Here is a 21433-nt window from a genome sequence, read left to right as displayed (position 1 = left end):
TACTCAAGTACAACAACTACTCGCTACAATAACTATTATCGTAGTAAGCGATGATGTCATTTTATAATAAATGAATTGTCAATCTTTTGACGTTGGTCAGCAGTCCCACACATTCGTTTCGAATAGCGTTTTCTAATCAAGAACTTTGACAGTCGATAGCAGAGGAGCCAGACATTTTTTCTTAATGGAAGTTAGGTCAGATCGTCTTCTTTTGCACCAAAGAATGTCGCAGTACCTTCTTCATCATGTGCTTATGGGAACCCTGTATATATGTTTCATAATATCACAGACATTCTACAATGAAGACACAAGCAGTATGGAAAAGCTAATACTGTGCACAAAAACCACGCAGTTACCTACCGTGTTATAACAAACACCTTCTCATTAACCAATAAACTAAAATAAATGAGATATAATGAAGTGACGACATATTTGGCCATTCTCGTTTTGCCAAATTAAAATTAACCCTGTTTTTTGCTTGCTTAGAGCTTGCTTTATTGTCATATCACATCAGTTAGATTGATATTATGTAGTTCACCTAAATTAGGTTAATATCGGTGTTCACTGAAACTCAGCTTCGCAAACTAAACACAGTGCTTTAGAAAAATAGTCAATACTTTTTATTGAAAATTTGAAATGATTAGTATTTTTTTTGCCATGAACATTTAAAACATAAATTATTTGTACTTAATTAGGCACATATGACTATTCGTACAATATTAGTTAATATTTAATAAATTATGCAAAAAATATTAATTTTGTTAAATAACACCAAAAAATATCTTAAGGCGTAATGCCACTCTAGAGTTTTGAAAAAAAGGTTATTTTTGGGAATTTTCCAGGTAGTATTGTGAATTTTTTCAAATGGTTTGTTTGTAGGTGATGGCAAGTAATGACACTTTTTTTTTCGAAAGCTGTTTTGCCGGAAAGGTTTCTTATTAAGGGGGGAAACCACATTAGAAGGTTGATTTTCAGGTGTTTTGAGGTGATTTTGTTCTGAAATTAAATTGGTTGTTTTCCTCCATTATTAATATGTTTTCTAAGAATATGAACCTCATTGCAGGTAAAAATTGTGAAAACTGAAGTTTTGATTAGTATAAAAAATGTTTCGATTTTCACCATTTTTTTTTCACTTATTTTAAATAAAAATCGTCCTTCCCGTTTTTCGTATTTTCATTACACTTCGGTTCATAACTTTTTGAGCTAGAGTTCCCATGAATCAAAAAATGCCATTTCGAGTAAAACACATTTGAAGATTTCCGATCAATCAGCAATTCCAGCACCATATAATGGTCATCAATAGCCCTTCTTATTCCTCATAGGCATCATTCTGAGCCATTTACTTTACATCTGCTCTTTTCTTGCTTAATAAATGACTAGACTACCTGAACAAGCGCTCTGCCCTACCTGCTATGCGTCCGAGCGTTGATCCGATGGGCGTTTGGTTTTAGGCTCATAAAATCATAATGAATGGTATTTTTTTATGAAATTTTTTCAGCTTATTCTTGAATAGTTATACTAGCAGTTTATGCAATAAAAAAATCAATTTTTTTTTTAGCCTAATGTAGCTTCCCCCCTTAAGGAATGGTCTTGAAACAAAAAAACAAAAATTTTCTGATATTACATACCAAAAGATTAGGAAATGTCTTGTAGAAAATAAAAAATATTAATAATTGTTGATTTAGTGAACATTCAAAAAATTATTCATTAAACTGTTAATAACAGTGAAAATTATTCAATTGAAACACCCCTTTACAAAATTTCCAAAAAAAAATTAGTTGAACACTTTTTGAGTTGTTTCCTGCCGATTGAAAAGTGTTTTCTCGAAAAATGCTTTTAAAGATTTTATTGTCATTCAGCATAAGAAATTCGTTATATGTATACCTACCGCCAGCGATCATCCTCTTCTTTTCAGCTTTATCTGGCACTCAGTCTGACTTCTGTAATAGCTAACTAGCTAACTGTCAGGCGCGTACTCACAAGTTCCTGCAGTGCGCCGCGAATGGTTGAGTTCCACCTTGAAAAAACTTGTGTTCCTGACTTTTTTCTCCATCTAAAACTTTTTCCTTTATTCTTCTCATAAGAATTCACGTAATAAATAAAGCATTGTTTAACCCATTAATCCAAAAATCAAAATTTTGAAAATTCTAGAGTGACTTTACACCTTAAACCAAAAATAAGCCCAATTGGTAAATAATAAATAAATAAAAGAATCAATATCAATATTCAGTGTTGCTTAATGAACGTTTTGTTTTCAGACTCCCCCTGCTAAGACGTCCCCGAAGACGGCCACGGCTCCCAAGCCGAGGCCCCCAACCACTACAACGGTGCTCAAACAGAGGGTACCACTGACCAAGACTGTCACCAAGGCCGCTGATACCGAGAAACAGAACAAAGAGAGTGCCAACAAACTGACTGCTTCCAGGACTGTGACCAGCACCACCAGGACTGCCTCTGCCACAGCAAGGAGCACAACTACTACACTCCGCAAGGTTGAAAGCAAGGTGAGGGACCAATGAAAGTAATTTTAATGATTAATTATAAAGGGAATCTTGAAAAAATTGTAACTATTGCAAAATTTTTCGAAAGGGAAAGAAACTGAGCTTCTTAAACTTTTGGGTATATTTTTACACACACTGTCTTATAAAGAATGCCCGGTTCCACGTCATCGCAAGCGTTAGGCCACCAAGCTTACACTGGAGACGACACAAAACTAAAAACAGAAAAGTCCAGTTAGTGGTTGTTGTTATTTGTTTTCCAAAATTTTGTAACTATCGTGCAAAAAAACAAACATTTCAAAAAAGATTTTTCTCGCATATTGTACACCACATGCCTCTTCAATCTCTGAAGTTTTTGATTTTGATTTAAAAATTACCAAAAATTCAAAGAAAAAAATATAGAAGCAAATAGGCAACCAGCAGTACATTTTTATAGATTTTATTATACAGTTTGTCTAACTATGAAATAATGCACAAATAACAGACTTTCCCCCATTGTAACGCAGACTTTTTATAAAATGGACTTGGTTTGAAACTCAAATTACTTTTTATCGTAAAGAAATTTGTAATTTAAGATCCTGCTTATTCAGAATCGGCAAATTACAAATTTCTTTACAACAAAAAGCAATTTGACTTCCAAACTAACTCCATTTTATAGAAAATCTGCGTTAGAATGGAGGAAAGTCTGTTATTTGTACATTAATTCATACTAGAATGGTTGGCAAACTCCGCTGACCTTTCTCTCTGGCTTTCGGCCCTTGGGCCGCGCTGTGCGGTGCTTTCCTCTCCGATTAGTAAATATAAAATTTTTTGAAATACCCTGTACTTTAGTTTTTAAACACCCTCTATATAAAAGTCATCAACATCGTAACTTCATAATTATCTCTGGACCGTTTGAAGTTTTACGCAATATTTTTGGACATCATCCTTTGTATAAAAATTTATTTGAAAAGTTATATATTTTTCTTATGGAAAGATTTAAAAAGAAAACTCCATAATGAAAGTAAAATACGGCAATAAGTAAAAAAAAAATTCTCAGAGATTCGAACCGTCGACCTCCAGGTTGCAACGCGACACTTTTACCTCTAAGTCATCATTGTCTCTATACAGACTTTGGCTGTATTGGTGTTTGAAGTCCTGTTCATAGCCGAAGTAAACAAACATTTTCGTAATGTTAAAAATTGCATTTTTCTGTCATAAAATCGTCCGCAAAGGATTCGGAATGGTATAAAACATTAAAATATTTGCTCATTGCCGTACTGGAGCCGCGGGGAACGGCAGAATCGGAAAATATTGACAATTCTGACGTTTCTACCGCAGTGACAGTTTGTGTCAAAATATTCTTAATCTCGTCTTAAATTTTGTTACATTTGACCTAAGAAAAATTGAGGGCGATATAGATGAGAGAGAACAATGCGACGCGACACAGGAAAAGCGTCCCGGTAGCGGAAAGGGGACATCGTTGGGTCGCGGGAGTAGCCCTTACGCAAAGAGAAAAGTTCCGGCTTCCTCGGAACAAAGCGCGGGTGCCGGCAGAATCCATAAAGACTTCGCGAAAATTGCGTTTTGGACGAAACAATCCGGGCTTTAAAAAAATATTGGAGTTCCGCGAGAGAGAACCTTTTTTAAAAGCAAATTTCGGCGTTGAAAACACACTACAAAAATAGCCTAAGCTACAAAGAAAGGACGAAACTCGCGCGTAAAAGCTGAGTGAGCCCTTGATTGGTCCTCGGAAAAAAGCCTTTAGTATTTTAAATCGACCCTCAAAACGTCCGTCGGTGAGCGTTCCTGTCGGGTTTTGTCACTCGTCAGCGAAAATTTGCCGTTTTCATCAAGGAGCCCCGGGAAAACAAAAATTTACCTAGAAAAACGTGGGACGTTGATTTGATACTCAAATTACTTTTTAGTGTAAAGAAATTTAGAATTTACGATGCCGCTTGTTTAACAGTGGCAAATTACAAATTTCTTTACAACAAAAAGTAATTTGAGATTCGAACTAAGTCCATTTTATAGAAAATCTGCGTTAGAATGGAGGAAAGTCTGTTATTTGTGCATTAATTCATATTTAGGCAAACTGTATAATAAAATCTAGAGAAATGTATTGCTGGTTGCCTATTTGCTATAGAACCCTCTTAAAAATATCAGTTATCCCTCCCAAATGTGGCGCCTATGCTTGTTTAATAAATAAATAATAAATAAACGGCGATCTGAACAATTAAAAAAATACAATGTCATTTATGTCAAATCAATATGAAATCGTCCGTAGAATTTGCTGTCTTAGGTTGTGGTTTTAGTTTAGGTTATATAATATTTTCTTGAGAGGAAAAGGTGAAGCGAATCTTAACTTGTCCCGTGTTGCAGGTTTCAGCCACACGAACATCGAAAACGACCACGACCACTATGAAATCGACCACAGCCAAGAAACCCACCGAGCTAGTAAGGAACGTTACGAGCAAGACAAGGACCACAAAAGTGGAAAAGCCGAAGCAGAACGGCGTGGCCACCCTCGTGACCGAGGAGATCACCGTCGCCACAGTCGTGAACAACACGATCGAGGGCAGCGAACCGCAGCTGCTCAAGGACAATTCCCCGATGGACAACAAGCTGATAATGGAGAGCGCGCTCATCCAGACCAACACCGCAGACTGAAGGAGAGTAAGCACCCACTAACGACCTATCATGATTATATTATTTAGCATTATATTACGAAATAACTGTTATATTTAAAAAAAATTTTTATATCTTTATGCCCCTTAACTACTACTATGTGTGTATAGAGCTGTGGTAATATTTAGTAACGAGTATATCTAAGTGGTGTGGATATAAGAAAGACTTATGCTGTATTAAAATATATTTAAGGTTAATTTATATACGGTAAATACTTGGATTGACGATGTAGCTGTCGATCAAAAAAAATTTTTGTATGTATACCCTAAGTTTAGCTTTTACTGCTTAGGTGTGCTGAGATGTGATTGCTATGCACTCTTCTGTATATATTTATATATTTAAAGTTTATATTCATAAATTTTATAATCGGGTGCTAAAACTACTGTTGTATTGGCCTTTTAGACGCGACGCGCGAAATTTTTTGGGAGACGATCGGGAAGAGGGTTCCTTTGAGCCGGTCCGTTGTCTTTGATCCAATTTTAATTTTTTTTAAATGTTTTTTAACTTATTTTATCGAACGAGGCAAATTGGAAAAATAAGGATGTATTCTTAACCCTCTATCATTATTATCATTATATCCGTAGTTGCTCTAACTTTTATTTTTTTTACTTAAGATTTGTTTTATGTTGAAATTTTATAAACGTGTTTGTCCTTTTAGTTTGCTATATATTATTTATTATTTGTGAATTATACTACTTTTCAGCACAAAATAATAAAAAAAGTTTCGTAAGGACCAATCGTTTTTTATTTCAACCTTTCCTCTCCGTCACTGTTAACTGTTAGGTTACCAATAGTGATTATTGTAATGAAATACTAATGCAGGGCGATTTTAAATAAAACGAAATAGTAAAAAAGGCAAAAGGTAAGTTTTCAAGAATTTGTGTACGAGCAACCAAATCGTGGTTAGGTCATAGTTGCCTGTACGTATTTGGAAATTATCAATCGAATAGACATCTCTAAAAATTATATAAAAAATTTGAGGTGCCACTGAAAAATTGAATCCCAGCATTCTGAAATAGCTTGGAAATCGATTTTTCTTGATAAGTATTAAATCTGAGAAAATTCCTCCAGACTGTAACGACCCTGGCAATACTAAAGCTGAAGTCAGTTCCTCTCTCGCTCTTCCAGTTTTTGAGATTTTCCATTTTTTTCCACAACAGATACACTGGGACAAAAACTAACCATTCCAGCGTGTTTTAGCCGAAATACGTACGATACCACTTCTAAATCCGAGTTTTAATTTTCGGACAATTTTCATGTAGTTCATCAATTTTTCTCAAAAATTCTAGGACTCCAAAAAATCTGAGAAACATCGCCTAGACCAGCCGTCCGCAACTGGCAGACGACGGTCCAGATCCGGACCGCGGAAGGTAAAATACTGGACCGCCAACAATTTTTATGTATAATTACTCAAATTATTTAAAAATATATATTTTTCTATAAATAAGAATACGTTTGATCATTTTTTAATGGATAGTAGGTTATTAAAAAGAAACTGACTCAAGACCGCAAATGTAATTTTCCCCATTGATTTTTTAATACAAATATGCCTATCGTATTTCATATTATTTTGTGCTGGCAAATTAAAATAAAAAATTAATAAGGAATGTGAGCTTTTTTCTGGACCTCGTTAAATATTTTCAAAAATATCCGGACTCCACTTGCCACACTTGGCCTAGACTATAACGACCTCGGCAATGCTGAAGCTGAAGTCGGATCCTCTAGCTCTTCCGGTTTTCGAAATTATTCATTTTTTCCAAAACAGATACACTGAGACAAAAACTAGCCATTCTAGCGTGTTCAGCATGCTAAAATACATAAAGGGTGTCTTAAAATTAGCTGCCAACCCTGAACACGCCGATTCTATGATCAAAACTAAGTAAAAAAGTTCATATGAACATGGGTCCGGAAATGCTTCCTAAGGGCACAGGGACCCATTGAAGAGGGAGGAATGGAAATCATTTTTTTGCAATATCTCTCAATCGCGTTGTGATAAATGAATGAAATTTGGTATACACAGCTAAATTTTGATGAGCAATTTGATGGACTAATCCATTTATTTCCACAAGGTCCATTGGGGTGGGTACGGGGGGGCCCTTGGTACTTTGCGTGTGTAACTTTTTCATCTTTGACTTTTTAACAAATTGGACAGCAAATTCCGTTTTCCCGAACTGTTTTACGTTAAAAAGGTACTCTTGTTTCAAATCGTTATCTTTAACGGTTTCTGAGAAAATCGCTCTTGAATTAATCCCACTTTGGTCAATTTCATAGTAATTTAAACAAAAAATAATAATAATAATTTTCCTTTCCTCTCTTTTCCATTTAAAGGATTAATTTTTATTTAATTTAATTTTTTATTATTATTTTTTTATTAAAACTAGATTAAATTGAAACAAAATATTTTTTTTTGTTTAAATTACTATGAAATTGACCAAAGTGGGATTAATTCAAGAGCGATTTTCTCAGAAACCGTTAAAGATAACGATTTGAAACAAGAGTACCTTTTTAACGTAAAACAGTTCGGGAAAACGGAATTTGCTGTCCAATTTGTTAAAAAGTCAAAGATGAAAAAGTTACACACGCAAAGTACCAAGGGCCCCCCCGTACCCACCCCAATGGACCTTGTGGAAATAAATGGATTAGTCCATCAAATTGCTCATCAAAATTTAGCTGTGTATACCAAATTTCATTCATTTATCACAACGCGATTGAGAGATATTGCAAAAAAATGATTTCCATTCCTCCCTCTTCAATGGGTCCCTGTGCCCTTAGGAAGCATTTCCGGACCCATGTTCATATGAACTTTTTTACTTAGTTTTGATCATAGAATCGGCCTGTTCAGGGTTGGCAGCTAATTATGAGACACCCTGTATATCACCCCCAAATCCGAGTTTTAATATTCGGACAATTTTCATGGACATTTTCATCGATTTTTCTAAAAAATTCTAAGACTCAAAAATATCTAAGAAAATTCCCCAAGACTATAACAACCCCGACAATGCTAAAGCTGAAGTCCGTTCTTCTCTAGCTCTCCCGATTTCCGAAATTTTTTTTTTTTTCGAAACAGATACACCGAGACTAAAACTGACCATTACATTGTTTTCAGTATGCCAAAATACATACGAAACCGTCTCTAAACCGAGTTTTAATTTTCGAACAATTTTCAGTAATTTTCATGGACATTTTCATCGATTTTTCTAAAAAATTCTAAGACTCAAAAATATCTAAGAAAATTCCCCAAGACTATAACAACCCCGACAATGCTAAAGCTGAAGTCAGTTCTTCTCCAGCTCTCCCGATTTTCGAAACTTTTTATTGTTTTCAAAACAGATACACCGAGACTAAAACATCATTCCATTGTGTTCAGCATGCCAAAATACATACGAAACAGTCTCTAAACCGAGTTTTAATTTTTGAACAATTTTCAGGAATTTTCTAGGACTCAAAAAAATCTGAGAAAATTCCCCAAGACTATAACAACCCTGGAAATGCTAAAGCTGAAGTCCGTTTCTTTCTACCTCTCCTGATTTTCGAAATGTTTTATTTTTTTTCAAAACAGATACGCCGAGACTAAAACTGACCATTCCATTGTGTTCAGTATGCCAAAATACATACGAAACCGTCTCTAAACCGAGTTTTAATTTTTGAACAATTTTCAGGAATTTTCATGGACATTTTCATCGATTTTTCTAAAAAATTCTAGGACTCAAAAAAATTGAGAAAATTCCTCAAGGCTATAACAACCCTGGCAAGTCTAAAACTGAAGTCAGTTCTTCTCCAGCTCTCCCGATTTTCAAAACTTTTTATTGTTTTCAAAACAGATACACCGAGACTAAAACACCATTCCATTGTGTTCAGCATGCCAAAATACATACGAAACCGTCTCTAAACCGAGTTTTAATTTTTGAACAATTTTCAGGAATTTTCTAGGACTCAAAAAAATCTGAGAAAATTCCCCAAGACTATAACAACCCTGGAAATGCTAAAGCTGAAGTCCGTTTCTTTCTACCTCTCCTGATTTTCGAAATGTTTTATTTTTTTTCAAAACAGATACGCCGAGACTAAAACTGACCATTCCATTGTGTTCAGCATGCCAAAATACATACGAAACCGTCTCTAAACCGAGTTTTAATTTTTGAACAATTTTCAGGAATTTTCATGGACTAGTATATCGATTTTTCCAAAAAATTCTAGGACTCAAAAAAATCTGAGAAAATTCCCCAAGGTTATAGCGACCCTGGCGAAGCCAGTTCCTCTCTAGCTTCTCTGGCTTTCAAAAATTTAAATTTTTATTCGCAACAGAAGCACTTGGAGAAAAAAGTACCATGCCTTTGTGTTCAGAAAGCTGAAAAGCAGTCATAGCGCCTTTAAAATGCAACATGTGCATATATTCAGCAAAACGCATTAAAGTACATAATTCAATAAACGACATCAAACCGCATTTTGTGGCAGTTCATGATAAAATTAAAAATAATTGCTGTAATTCTTAAATAAAAAAGGCCAGGAAACAGTTTTTTAACTCTACTTAACAATTTTATAAAATACACGTGGCATTTTCAAGGTGCAACAATATAGGCAGGGGCGTCGCCAGCCAATGGGCTAGGAGGGGAGGGGGGCAAGATAAGAGGGAGGATGAGAGAAATATAGATTGTAGGTAGACATAGATACAGTGAATTATTTTTTTTAGATGTTTTTAATAAAACCTTTTTAATACAAGAAAAACAAAAAAAAGAAATTCAAGGAAAATTACGTAAAACATAATTTTTTCGGATTTTTTGAAAATTTGTCAACCACTTTATTAATAAAATCTTCATGGTTGGTAAAAATAAGGTTTCTTTCATCATTGCTAGGCCATTGAGACAATTTCAACAAATATTTATAATAATTTATTACATTTCTTTTTTAAGAAAATAGTGTATTAATTTTCAAAATTAAAGTTTAAGTAAATAAAATATTTTAATAATTTCCAATCTAATATTTTCTAGTATAAGAAATCGAATTTCTAGGGGAGGGGCAGCTGTCCCCTCCTGCCCCACCTTGGCGACGCCCTTGATATGATATGGACATGGCACATCCTTTCCGAAACATTCGACAGATTTAATAAATTTTGCTCATATATAGTCAACCGTGAATACAATGGTTTGCAAATCTGGTGGACTATATTTGAAACTCCATAGACAACTTACAGTTGCCATTTTATGATTTTCTTTTTTTTTTTGGCAATGTGAAACAGATTTAGAAATTTAAGATAGGTAAGCTATAAGTGCTTGTTATACTAAAAATTATTTAATATACCAGAAAATTGTTAAATATGTATCTCGTGTATAGATGGAGGTAGGAATTGGAATAAATAATTTTTTATTGTTTTACTTTGTAAAACAACAGTCATACACATGGAGTTACATTTAGGTAATATCTAATTTATTCAAATGTTACTTGTAGGTATTTTAATTTAATAATGATCTTATTGTTTTAATTTTACCGAAATTTTATTGTCAACATGAAGGAAATAAAATTACTGTTCTAAACAAATTTAATGGTCACGTGGCTTGCAATCATTTATAAAGGCTCTATAGCAGTCAATTCTAAAAGATATACAAGAGTATAGAGGTGCAACAATATATATGTTGATTCAATAACAATAACAAAAATCATTTTAAAATATTTTCTGTATAATTATTGCTACTTTCAATGAAAATGGTTCTTAAAATGTAATTACATAAAGTGATGTTCATCAAATGTTTTTTTTATTACAAAAAAATCCTCATTACCTGATTAAAAAGGAAAAGAAGGCAGTAAGAATCCTCGAACGGAAGGTGGTAGTCCCAGGATTCACGCTCGGCAAGCTGCGTCTTCGAGACGGCCGTGACGATAAGCGATTTGCATTTCTATTATCACGGGGCACGCGACTTATTCTAGATATTATCTTCCTAGAGCTTCCTCGCGAAAGATAATGGGTGGTCAACCAACCGTTTGCTCAGGGCATTGACAATGTCTAGCTGAAACAAAAAGTGACAATACAAAATTTAAAAAAAGGAAACATTAAAAATACCAATGAAATGAATTTTTGAGTCCTTCATAAAATAAAAAACCTAACCATGACAGATCTTCACTCTAATACTGTTGAAAAATTGGGAAAATTCGTTTTATTATTTTTTTTTGATTACCAATGATTTGATGCTAAAAAAAATACAGGTAAAATTTTTTGCCACGTTACTTTACTTAATGGTAATATCGAAAAAGGTGGCAAACACCCAATTTTTAAGAAAAAAGTTTAATCTGCATTGTAAAATATATCTTAACTGTACCCCTCTACTCTTAGGAAATATTATAATCTATCTGCCACAACCTGCCACCTTGAAAGTTGTACAGTGTGTCCCGAAATTAATGCAACAAAATTTGGTCACATATTCTTAAGACAAAATTAGGGGACCAAGTGGCAACCCCTTGAAATCCGCCCCTAAGAATAATCCATGTTTTATATCTCAGAACCCTGTTGCACGAGAATCACTAAATTTGGTACACAGGGGTTTTATGACATGTGGAATCTGATGGTGCTAAGTTTTTTGGCGAGACAATTTTTCGTGGCAAGAGACAAGAGGTCTTTGGAGCAAAAAAAAATTGGTCGAATATTTAAATTTCTTAAAAATTATTAGTCCGTTAGAAAGCCATTAAATAATTTAGAAACTTTTTTGTCCCTTTATACTTTTTTTCGTAAAACGCAATGTTTTCGGGAAAAAAAATCATCATAAAAAAATTCTTATGATTCTTTTACATACATTATACCTACATGAATTCGACTACATGATAATATAATCATTTATTAATCTATATTTATTTTTCTTTTATCAAATCCACAAATTTTTTTTNGAGTGCGTAATTCTATGAGTGCGTAATTGCATTACACCACGTATTACGTACTATACTTTACCTACGACCACTACTTTAAATACTTAAAAACACACCGTCTGCGATCAATGCAAGATTCCTATTACGTCGTACGGTAAAAAAATCGCACAGCTTGGTAAAAAAATCGTACAGTTTTCCTAGCAACCGCCTAGCAACGGTCAATACAAACAGTATTGTATTGGCCGTTGCTAGGCAGTTGCTAGGAAAACTGTGCGATTTTTTTACCGTGCGTAATAGGAATCTTACATCGATCGCAGACAGTGTGTTTTTAAGTATTTACAGTAGTGGTCGTAGGTAAATTTGTTTTATAGGTTCTTATTTTAATTTTATCTTTATGTTTTTATCGCAGCTCGAAATAATAAAATTTCTTTTTCACTTTTTGAACTATTGTATGCTGCATCTATAGTTTATTTTATCTAAAACAAGTTTCGATTAATTTTAATGTCAGATTTTAACAAGAAGATCACTAACAAATGGTTGCAAACCATATTATAAACCTCAAAACACGTACAATTTTCTTTTCATCATTTCCATCGATAATCGAACCGGATGGTAGGTAGGTACATGATTTAAAAAAGTTTTTTTATAGCAGCGTATGAATTAAAAAACTCGTTCAATTTTACCAAAGAATTGTTCATGTCGATGTCAATGACAATTCATTTATTTTGGAGAATGTCAATCAGTTGTCAATTCGACAATTTATAGATTATACATAAATATATCTTCGTTAAACTTTACTATTTTACAACATGTCATCGCCAGGACAACACCACCAACACCACCACCACCACCATCATCACCACCACTACTATGCCCCCTTCGAAGTGGTTGTCCACAACTCGCCCGAGGACTGCTGGGTGTCCCTCTTGGGGAAGGTCTTCAACATAACTCCCCTCCTCAAACAACACCAAGGAGAGAGCTGTGTGAAACCTCTGATAGCCATGGCGGGAAAGGACATCAGCCACTGGTTTGACGAGAAAACGGGGGATATCCAGCACTACATACACCCTGTGACAGGATGTCGAGTGCCTTACTGCCCCCATGGACCTATTCCGGACGTGTCGGTGGAGGTGCCCGCAACTTCTTGGAAACCTCTGGAGAGACTACCCTGGTGGTTGGACGAGAAGTGAGTATATCCATGTTTTAAACTACCCAGAGCAACAATATAAGTTTCTTTCCACGAGGTGATTGTATCAAACTATGAATAAATAATAATAATTGTTTTTGAATACGATTTATGTAGGGGAATGAGGGAGAATATCGACCACAAGGTAAATCAGTCTCATTCAAATCTAAAAAATTGATGCAAAGTTGCTCGTTTCAATGCTGCTACAGTCCAGGTCCAAAATACTCATTCTTTGCCGATTTTAGTAAAAACCGAATTATAATTACACTTACCTTGATATATCCAAATATCTGATGGGTGGGTATGTACTTTTTTATTTATACTAAAGTATTTCTCATGTTTTTGTCATTCCATTTTTGTGCAAATTGCTAATAATTGTTATTTTAACATTATATTCAACCATTCCATGATCTGTTCTTTTCTCGACTATGGTAAGGCGCATTATCTATGACATGGTAAGGCACATTATCTATGACAACACCGTGTTTGATATGAGAGTAAACAGTTTTTTAAATACCCACTGTCAATGTCTATATCATTATGGTGTAATATTATAATTAATAGAATAAAAAACCTAATCATTGTTGGCTTGGTTTTGGTGTGAAAAAAAATGCTTTTTTGTGACTGACAGATACCAGATCGGTCTGCTGACGAAGAGAGTCCGTCCGATCCGCATCATCAACATGCTGTGTCCCACTGAAGTGGTGCTGAACGTTTGTTGCGAGGATACCTTCAACAGAATCCTGCAGAGGTATCTCATGTTCAACAGCGACGCTGAAAGCTACAACTGGACGTAAGTGGAATATTTAAGTAATCGTTCACAGTCCCAAACTGGATTATGCAAAATTATTTAGGAACTGAAAATTTGCATATCACTTTTTCTGCACCCAATCAAACCTTTCGCAAACTAGATTTAGTCGAAGTTAAACTTCATTAGAAAAACAACAACAACAAAATATTTAATGTGAACTCAGTTGCACATTTTCAATGAACTTACATCGAAATTAGGTGATTTCATGAATTTATTATGAATTCTCCATTCATTATACATAATACATAGTAAACCAATGCATCATGAATCAGATGTCCTTAAATTGACCTATTACTGCTATTTTAGTAGTATTATTTTATTTCAATTACGTATGATTTTTCATATCAACATCAACCCATATCAAATAACTTCGATCAGTTTTTATTCAAATATCATATCGTAGTTATTCACATGTATTGTTATATATCTATTTATAACAATAAATACGGAGTCCAACGTAAGATAGCTAATTTAAAAACAGGAAATACATCAAAATACCTATAAGATGTTCGAAATATTAAGAAAAATCTGGAACTACTTTGAAATATATTAAAAACTTTAAGTTACCTCGAATGTATTTCCTTGAAAATATACAGGGTTAGTCAAAATTCACTCCCCAGCGGCCGGATATATATTCTAAAGTAAAAAGTAAAACAAAAATGTAGAATACTAAAATCTCGAAAGCGGAGCCGTTTTCGGAAAATTTTGTAAAGAAAAATTCAAATTTATAATTTTTTTGTTTAATATTAACACCATTAAAATCCATTTAAATCCATACAAAATAAGAAATAGCAAAAACGAAGATCCTTCTGACTTTGGTTAACCTTTAAAAACATTACCATTTTTGTTAATACACTTCTGCCATATGTGGTAGAAACTCTTGACAACAGAACGGAAATTAGCTTAATTTATTTCCGCTATTGCTTCATGAATCCTGCCAATAACATCATCCTCGCCAACAGGCGCAGTAAAATAAACCTTTTAGTTTATGTATCCCCATTACCAAAAGTATATCGGAGTCAAGTCAGGAGATCAGGGTGACCATGGTGTTGGTCCATCATGTCCAATCCATTTATTAGGAAAACGGCGGTTCAAAATATGTCGTACTTGTAATGTGGCATCTGCGGACGCATCATCATGCTGAAACCACATAGTTGCACGTTGTTGTAGAGGAATATCTTCTAACAAACCTGGCAAATGTTCTCGCAAAAATTACTGTACAGCATTCAGTGTTCTTGGCAAAAAATATGGACCTATGATCCTTTTCCCATAAATACCTATCCAAACATTTACAGATCAACGTCTTTGCTGATTCCGCTAACGTTTTTCATGAGGATTCTCATAATGCCAATAATGAAAGTTGTGGTGATTGAAAACTCCTTGTTGGTTGAAATGAGCTTCATCAGTAAATAAAACATTGCAGTAACCGTTCTTTCTGTTGCCATTTCTACATTTTGGATTCTTTTGTGACCGGGATGATGGCGATTCGGAAATTGTTCCCTGTACAAACGCTCAGCAGCACGGGCGTTACCGTTACAAGCTCCTAAAGCTTACTGCCAAGTAAATCCGTGTCAACAAGATTTTTGTCAACTTGATTAGTCAGTCGAAAATGGCGCATTTATTGAACTAAAATTAATAATTTATTCGAAAACGGCTCCGCTTTCGAGATTTTAGTATTCTACATTTTTTTGTTTTTTATTCTAGAATATATATATTCGGCCGCTGGGGAGTGAATTTTGACTCACCCTGTAGAAATTACTTCGAAATATCTCGCAATACCTAAATACCTCTACAAACATCGAAAATACTTTGCAATACCCAAAATATTTTGAAACTGCTATACATTCTTTAAAATACGTAGACAGTTTCAAGATAAAACAAAATTCTTTGTTTAAAATAATATGTGTTTGCCTTAGGAACATTGGTTTGTAACAGCCCCGTTTTAGAGATACAGGGTATTGAAGTTGTTAAAAAAAAATTGATTTTTTGTTTATATCTCCGGAATTTATTAACCGATCTCAATAAAATTTGCTACATATAATGTCTGATAGTAGGCCTCACATTCTCTAAAATATGAGCTTTAAAGGTTCAACCAAAGGTGTACAACTCGACAGGGGTCACCACTTTTTTACAAAAAAACCTACGCCACTGCATTTTTTACAAGTTATTGTAACTGATTTATATCTAATGCACAAAATACATAAAAAGGTGACTCTAATTTTTTCCCTAAGATTCGCCGTTCTCAAGTTATTTATACAATAGCCTTACAATCCTACAATCCTACAATCCTCTTGTGGCAGACACTTCTAACCATAATATTACAAGAATACTTATGTTTATGCTTAAAAATAAGTGCAATTTGTAAGCACATCAACAAAATTATTTACACCTTTCTACACTACCTGTGAGTTAGTGTTCCTGGCGTGTTTTAGTTTTCCCTGGAGATCTAATTAAATCAAAATAATAATAAAAATATATTTACCAAGCAACAGCAACTAAACAAGAAACAAAATTAACGTTACGTATTTACAATTGTTCAAAATACGAACCACCCACATCGATACATTTCTGACATATTCTAGTAATGGAATTAATTGAATCATGTGGTGGTTTTCTTTTAATTCATTACACCCGTCTTCAATTCGTTGCAGTAGTTGTGGTCTTGTATCTGTTGGGGTAGAATAAACTTTACTTTTCAGATAACCCCAAACATAGAAGTCCAGGGGGTTTAGATATGGCAATCTGGCTGGCCAAGACACTGGACCTTCTGCACCATTATAGTTGACATTGGCATTTGGTCTTCTACCTATCCATCGCCCCATATAATTTTCATTAAGCCATTATATTATTCTCTCAGAATGCGCAGGAGCACCATCCATTGTATCCAGCTATTTTGTCGTATATTTAATGAAGTATCCTCTAATAATTCAAATAGATGGTTTTCCAGAAAGTTTAGAAATGACTGGGAATTTAGACGGGGTGACAAGAAAAAAGACCCACAAACTTTATTGCGAATTATTCCGAGCCACACGTTTACAGAAAATTCGTGTTGAAAAGATCTTGTCNATGAGCTTTAAAGGTTCAACCAAAGGTGTACAACTCGACAGGGGTCACCACTTTTTTACAAAAAAACCTACGCCACTGCATTTTTTACAAGTTATTGTAACTGATTTATATCTAATGCACAAAATACATAAAAAGGTGCCTATAATTTTTTCCCTAAGATTCGCCGTTCTCAAGTTATTTATACAATAGCCTTACAATCCTACAATCCTACAATCCTCTTGTGGCAGACATTTCTAACCATAATATTACAAGAATACTTATGTTTATGCTTAAAAATAAGTGCAATTTGTAAGCACATCAACAAAATTATTTACAACTTTCTACACTACCTGTGAGTTAGTGTTCCTGGCGTGTTTTAGTTTTCCCAGGAGACCTAATTAAATCAAAATAATAATAAAAATATATTTACCAAGCAACAGCAACTAAACAAGAAACAAAATTAACGTTACGTATTTACAACAATTGTTCAAAATACGAACCACCCACATCGCTACATTTCTGACATCTTCTATTAATGGAATTAATTGAATCATGTGGTGGTTTTCTTTTAATTCATTACACCCGTCTTCAATTCGTTGCAGTAATTGTGGTCTTGTATCTGTTGGAGTAGAATAAACTTTACTTTTCAGATAACCCCAAACATAAAGTCCAAGGGGTTTAGATATGGCAATCTGGCTGGCCAAGACACTGGACTCTCTGCACTATTATAGTTGACATTGGCATTTGGTCTTCTACCTATCCATCGCCCCATATAATTTTCATTAAGCCATTATATTATATTAAGCCATTATATTATTCTCTCAGAATGCGCAGGAGCACCATCCATTGTATCCAGTTATTTTGTCGTATATTTAATGAAGTATCCTCTAATAATTCAAATAGATGGTTTTCCAGGAAGTTTAGAAATGACTGGGAATTTAGACGGGGTGACAAGAAAAAAGACCCACAAACTTTATTGCGAATTATTCCGAGCCACACGTTTACAGAAAATTCGTGTTGAAAAGATCTTGTCCGATTTTCATGAAGATTTTCTTGTGACCAAATATGCCATATGTTGCGAAAATTCACTACCCCTCGCCTTTGGTAAATGTACATTTATTATTACTTTGATTTAAGTTTATTTGTAAAATAGTAGGTTAGGCTTCCAGGAGAAAATAAAACGCGTAAGGAACTCTACCTCACAGGTATAGTGGAAACGAGTGTAAAGAATTTTGTTGATGTGCTTACAAATTCTACTTACTTTTAAGCATAAACATAAATATTCTTGTAATATTATGGTTAGAAATGTCTGCACAAGGGGACTGTATTGGTATGAATAACTTGAAAACGGTGAATCTTAGGGAAAAATTCTAATTACCTTTTTTACGTATTTTGTGCATTAGAATATAAAACCGTTACAATAACTTGTAAAAAATGCAGTGGTATAGGTTTTTTTTTATAAAAAAGGAGACGACCACTAACTAGTTGTACACCTTTGGTTGCACCTTTAGAGCTCACATTTTAGGGAATCATAGATTATCTGTACCAAATTTTATTGAGGTCGATTAATAGATTCTTGATATAAACAAAAAATCAATTTTTTTTTAACAACATCAACACCCTGTATCTCTAAAACGGGGCTGTTCTAGACCAATGTTTATAAGGCAAACACATATTTTAAAGAGATCTATCTGCACTCGAATTTTCCTGCATAAATTTGAAACCACCCTGTATATAATATAGACATTTTCAAGGGGTTTTGGGGTATGAATTTTAGATGTACGTATTTCAATATCCAGATTTTTAGTATATCTAGATTTTTCGAAAAATATCGATACGTTTTCAAGTAGAAGTATTTCGAAACATCTTTAGGTTTGCGGAGTATTTCGAGATTTTCGATGGATTTCGGGATATTTTGATTTATTTCTATAAATGTTTTGAATTTTTCGAGGCAAGTCTAAATTATTTCTTATGTTCACTTTAATCAGTGATGTAACGATCCACTTTTACAGGTACTTGGAAAGGTTTGTTGATATGAATAAAACAATGGACGAGAACGGTATACCGGACGAAAGGGACTTGTTCACAGATTTAGGACTACCTCAGAATTCTTACATACCATGTATCCTCCTTTACTACAAGGACGATCTTAAATATTTCGACTTTGATGATGACAACGAGGAAGAAGACATTTGCAAATAAATATTTACACATAAAAAGACGTTTGTTTGCTTAAATTTGTTGAATGATAGGTGTTAATGTCTGATTAATGTTTTGCAATGCAGTCAATTTTTTCTCAGTTCTGCCAAGACGGAGCCGGATAAATCGAACAATGCTCGGCGTCGTCGCAGACCTGCCCGCAGCATATGGGGTTTATTAACCACATGCGCTCTTATTTTGCTTCGCGGAGCGTGGCGGCAAAAGCGGAAACCATGTGGAAAACCCAGCGGACCTTCGTGGTGTAATTCTGAGGAAGGAATTCTTTACAATGTAATGAGATTGTTGCAAGACGGGAAATTTGCATACTTTCTGTGGGTATATCGATGGTAGCCTGTCACGAAACCTTCAGAATTATACAGAAAAGTAGATTTTAAGACCTATAACATTTTAAGTCGCTAAGAAGAACCAATTGATAAAAATAATAATGTTTTTATGTAGAATAGCTTGTACACATTTGGGCGAAGTGTGCAGTCCGTATGATTTTTGTTGAGATAAAATTCCACTTCATTGTAAATAATCAAAATTACCTTTAAAACAAAGTTTATTCATCAAATATTCAATTACTGACTTGTCAAAAAAACTACTAGATATTATCGTGTATTTTTTGAATTTTGTTAAAAATAATTGTTATAACATTGTTTTATTACATTTCACATTGGTATTATTTCTTTCTTTCGTGTTCTTTATGACTGCAAAAACACAAAATAGACGTAGAAAGAAAGAAATAACCTTAAAAAACAAGTCATTTTAGTCCACTTCGTCGTTCCTAGTTACTCTAAAAGTAGTTTATTATTTCTACATGCAGCAATTTCCCAATTATTTGAAATTTGCAAACTGAATAAACATTTTTGGCGACGAATTTCAAGTATTTACATAAAACGTGGTACTTACATATTTTTTTATCGGAAACACATTTCAGAATCGTATACATAGGTTCTCAGTAGGACAAATGACATGAATTTCCTTACGTACTCTTAGCCGTAGAATTCACAATTCCGCAATAAAAAAAATTGGGGTTCTTACTTAAGATTTCAAAGCTACCCCACCTACTACTAATATAATACCTATACCTACTCTATACAGGGTGGTCCAGATTTTAATAGACAAAGATAAATTTGATAAAGACGTTTTCCAGATATTTAAAAACATTATTTTATTTTTGATAATTTCAACACCCTGTATCTCATAAACGGTGGCTTTCTGCCCCTATGTTCATAGAGCAAAGTGATGTTAATTTTTGTTGTTTAATACTTTCCCGAAGTTTGTGTATTAAAATCTGGACCACCCTGTATATNAAAATAAAACGATTTATTTTAAATATCTGGAAAACCGCTCCATCCAATTTATCCAAATTTGGTACACATTTTTTTTCGAATATTTCTCCTAGTTCTGTATGCACACAGTCCAAATCCAAAAACCAGTGGCGGAGAAACAAGGACGTTGTTTCTTTATTTAGAGTAAAACTTCTACGCCACTGAATTAATTGGTAATATGTATACATTTTATAACGGTCTGAAATATTCCGGATGAAAAAACATTATTTTATTTTTGTCGAAAAGTGAATGATTTACGAGTTATGAGACATATTATCCAAGTAAATAAAGCGTTGAAATAGGGAAAAATAAAACGATTTTGGGTGGTCCAGATTTTTAATAGACAAACTTCGAGAAAGTAGTAAACAACAAAAATTAACATCACTTTGCTCTATTAACATAGGCACAGAAAGCCACCATTTGTGAGATACAGGGCGTTGAAATTAACAAAAGTAAAATAATTTTTTTAAATATCTGGAAAATCGATTCATCAAATTTATCCAAATTTGGTACAAACTTTTTTTCAAATATTTGTCCTAGTTCTGTATGCACACAGTCCAAATTCAAAAACCAGTGGCGGAGAAACAATGATATCGTTTCCTTATTTAAAGTAAAACTTTTATGCCACTGAATTAATTGGTAATACATTTTACAAGGGTCTGACACATTCCGGATGAAAAAACACCCTTTTATTTTTGTCGAAAAGTGACTGGTTTAAGAGTTATGAGACATATTATAATGCGGTTTTCCAGATATTTAAAACGCCCTGTATCTCATAAACGGTAGTTTTCTGCGTCTATGTTCATAGAGCAAAGTGATGTTAATTTTTGTTATTTAATACTTT

At 33.9% G+C, this 21433-nt stretch overlaps 2 protein-coding genes across 2 annotated transcripts in view; both read left to right on the top strand.

Annotated features, from left to right (window-relative positions):
• Nucleotides 1-5792, top strand: part of LOC108903690 (mucin-2) — a 288133-nt gene extending 282341 nt beyond the window's left edge. The window contains exons 16-17 of the mRNA XM_018705949.2: nt 2259-2504; nt 4860-5792. Coding sequence (XP_018561465.1) covers nt 2259-2504; nt 4860-5147 — 534 coding nt within the window. The 3' untranslated portion in view covers nt 5148-5792. The remainder of the gene's footprint in view (nt 1-2258; nt 2505-4859) is intronic.
• A 7031-nt stretch (nt 5793-12823) lies between these two features.
• Nucleotides 12824-19258, top strand: LOC108903682 (cytochrome b5 domain-containing protein 1). The gene is made up of 3 exons (XM_018705935.2): nt 12824-13200; nt 13832-13993; nt 19069-19258. Exons 1-3 carry the CDS (start codon nt 12824-12826, stop codon nt 19256-19258), a joined length of 729 nt encoding a protein of 242 aa, XP_018561451.2.
• The last annotated feature ends 2175 nt before the right edge of the window (nt 19259-21433 follow it).

The sequence above is a fragment of the Anoplophora glabripennis genome, unplaced genomic scaffold (genome assembly GCF_000390285.2).
Source record: "Anoplophora glabripennis isolate ALB-LARVAE unplaced genomic scaffold, Agla_2.0 scaffold70, whole genome shotgun sequence".
Classification (NCBI taxonomy): Eukaryota; Metazoa; Arthropoda; class Insecta; order Coleoptera; family Cerambycidae; genus Anoplophora; species Anoplophora glabripennis.
Note: the sequence above shows the minus strand (reverse complement) of the source record. Positions and strands in the feature narration are given on the sequence as shown.

Bases quoted from the DNA above. Each gene is read 5' to 3' on its own strand.
- LOC108903682 (XM_018705935.2), top strand. From the start codon at position 12,824: ATGTCATCGCCAGGACAACACCACCAACACCACCACCACCACCATCAT. The intron at 13,201-13,831 runs GTGAGTATATCC...TGTGACTGACAG, and splicing joins CCCTGGTGGTTGGACGAGAA to ATACCAGATCGGTCTGCTGA. The intron at 13,994-19,068 runs GTAAGTGGAATA...CCACTTTTACAG, and splicing joins GCTGAAAGCTACAACTGGAC to GTACTTGGAAAGGTTTGTTG.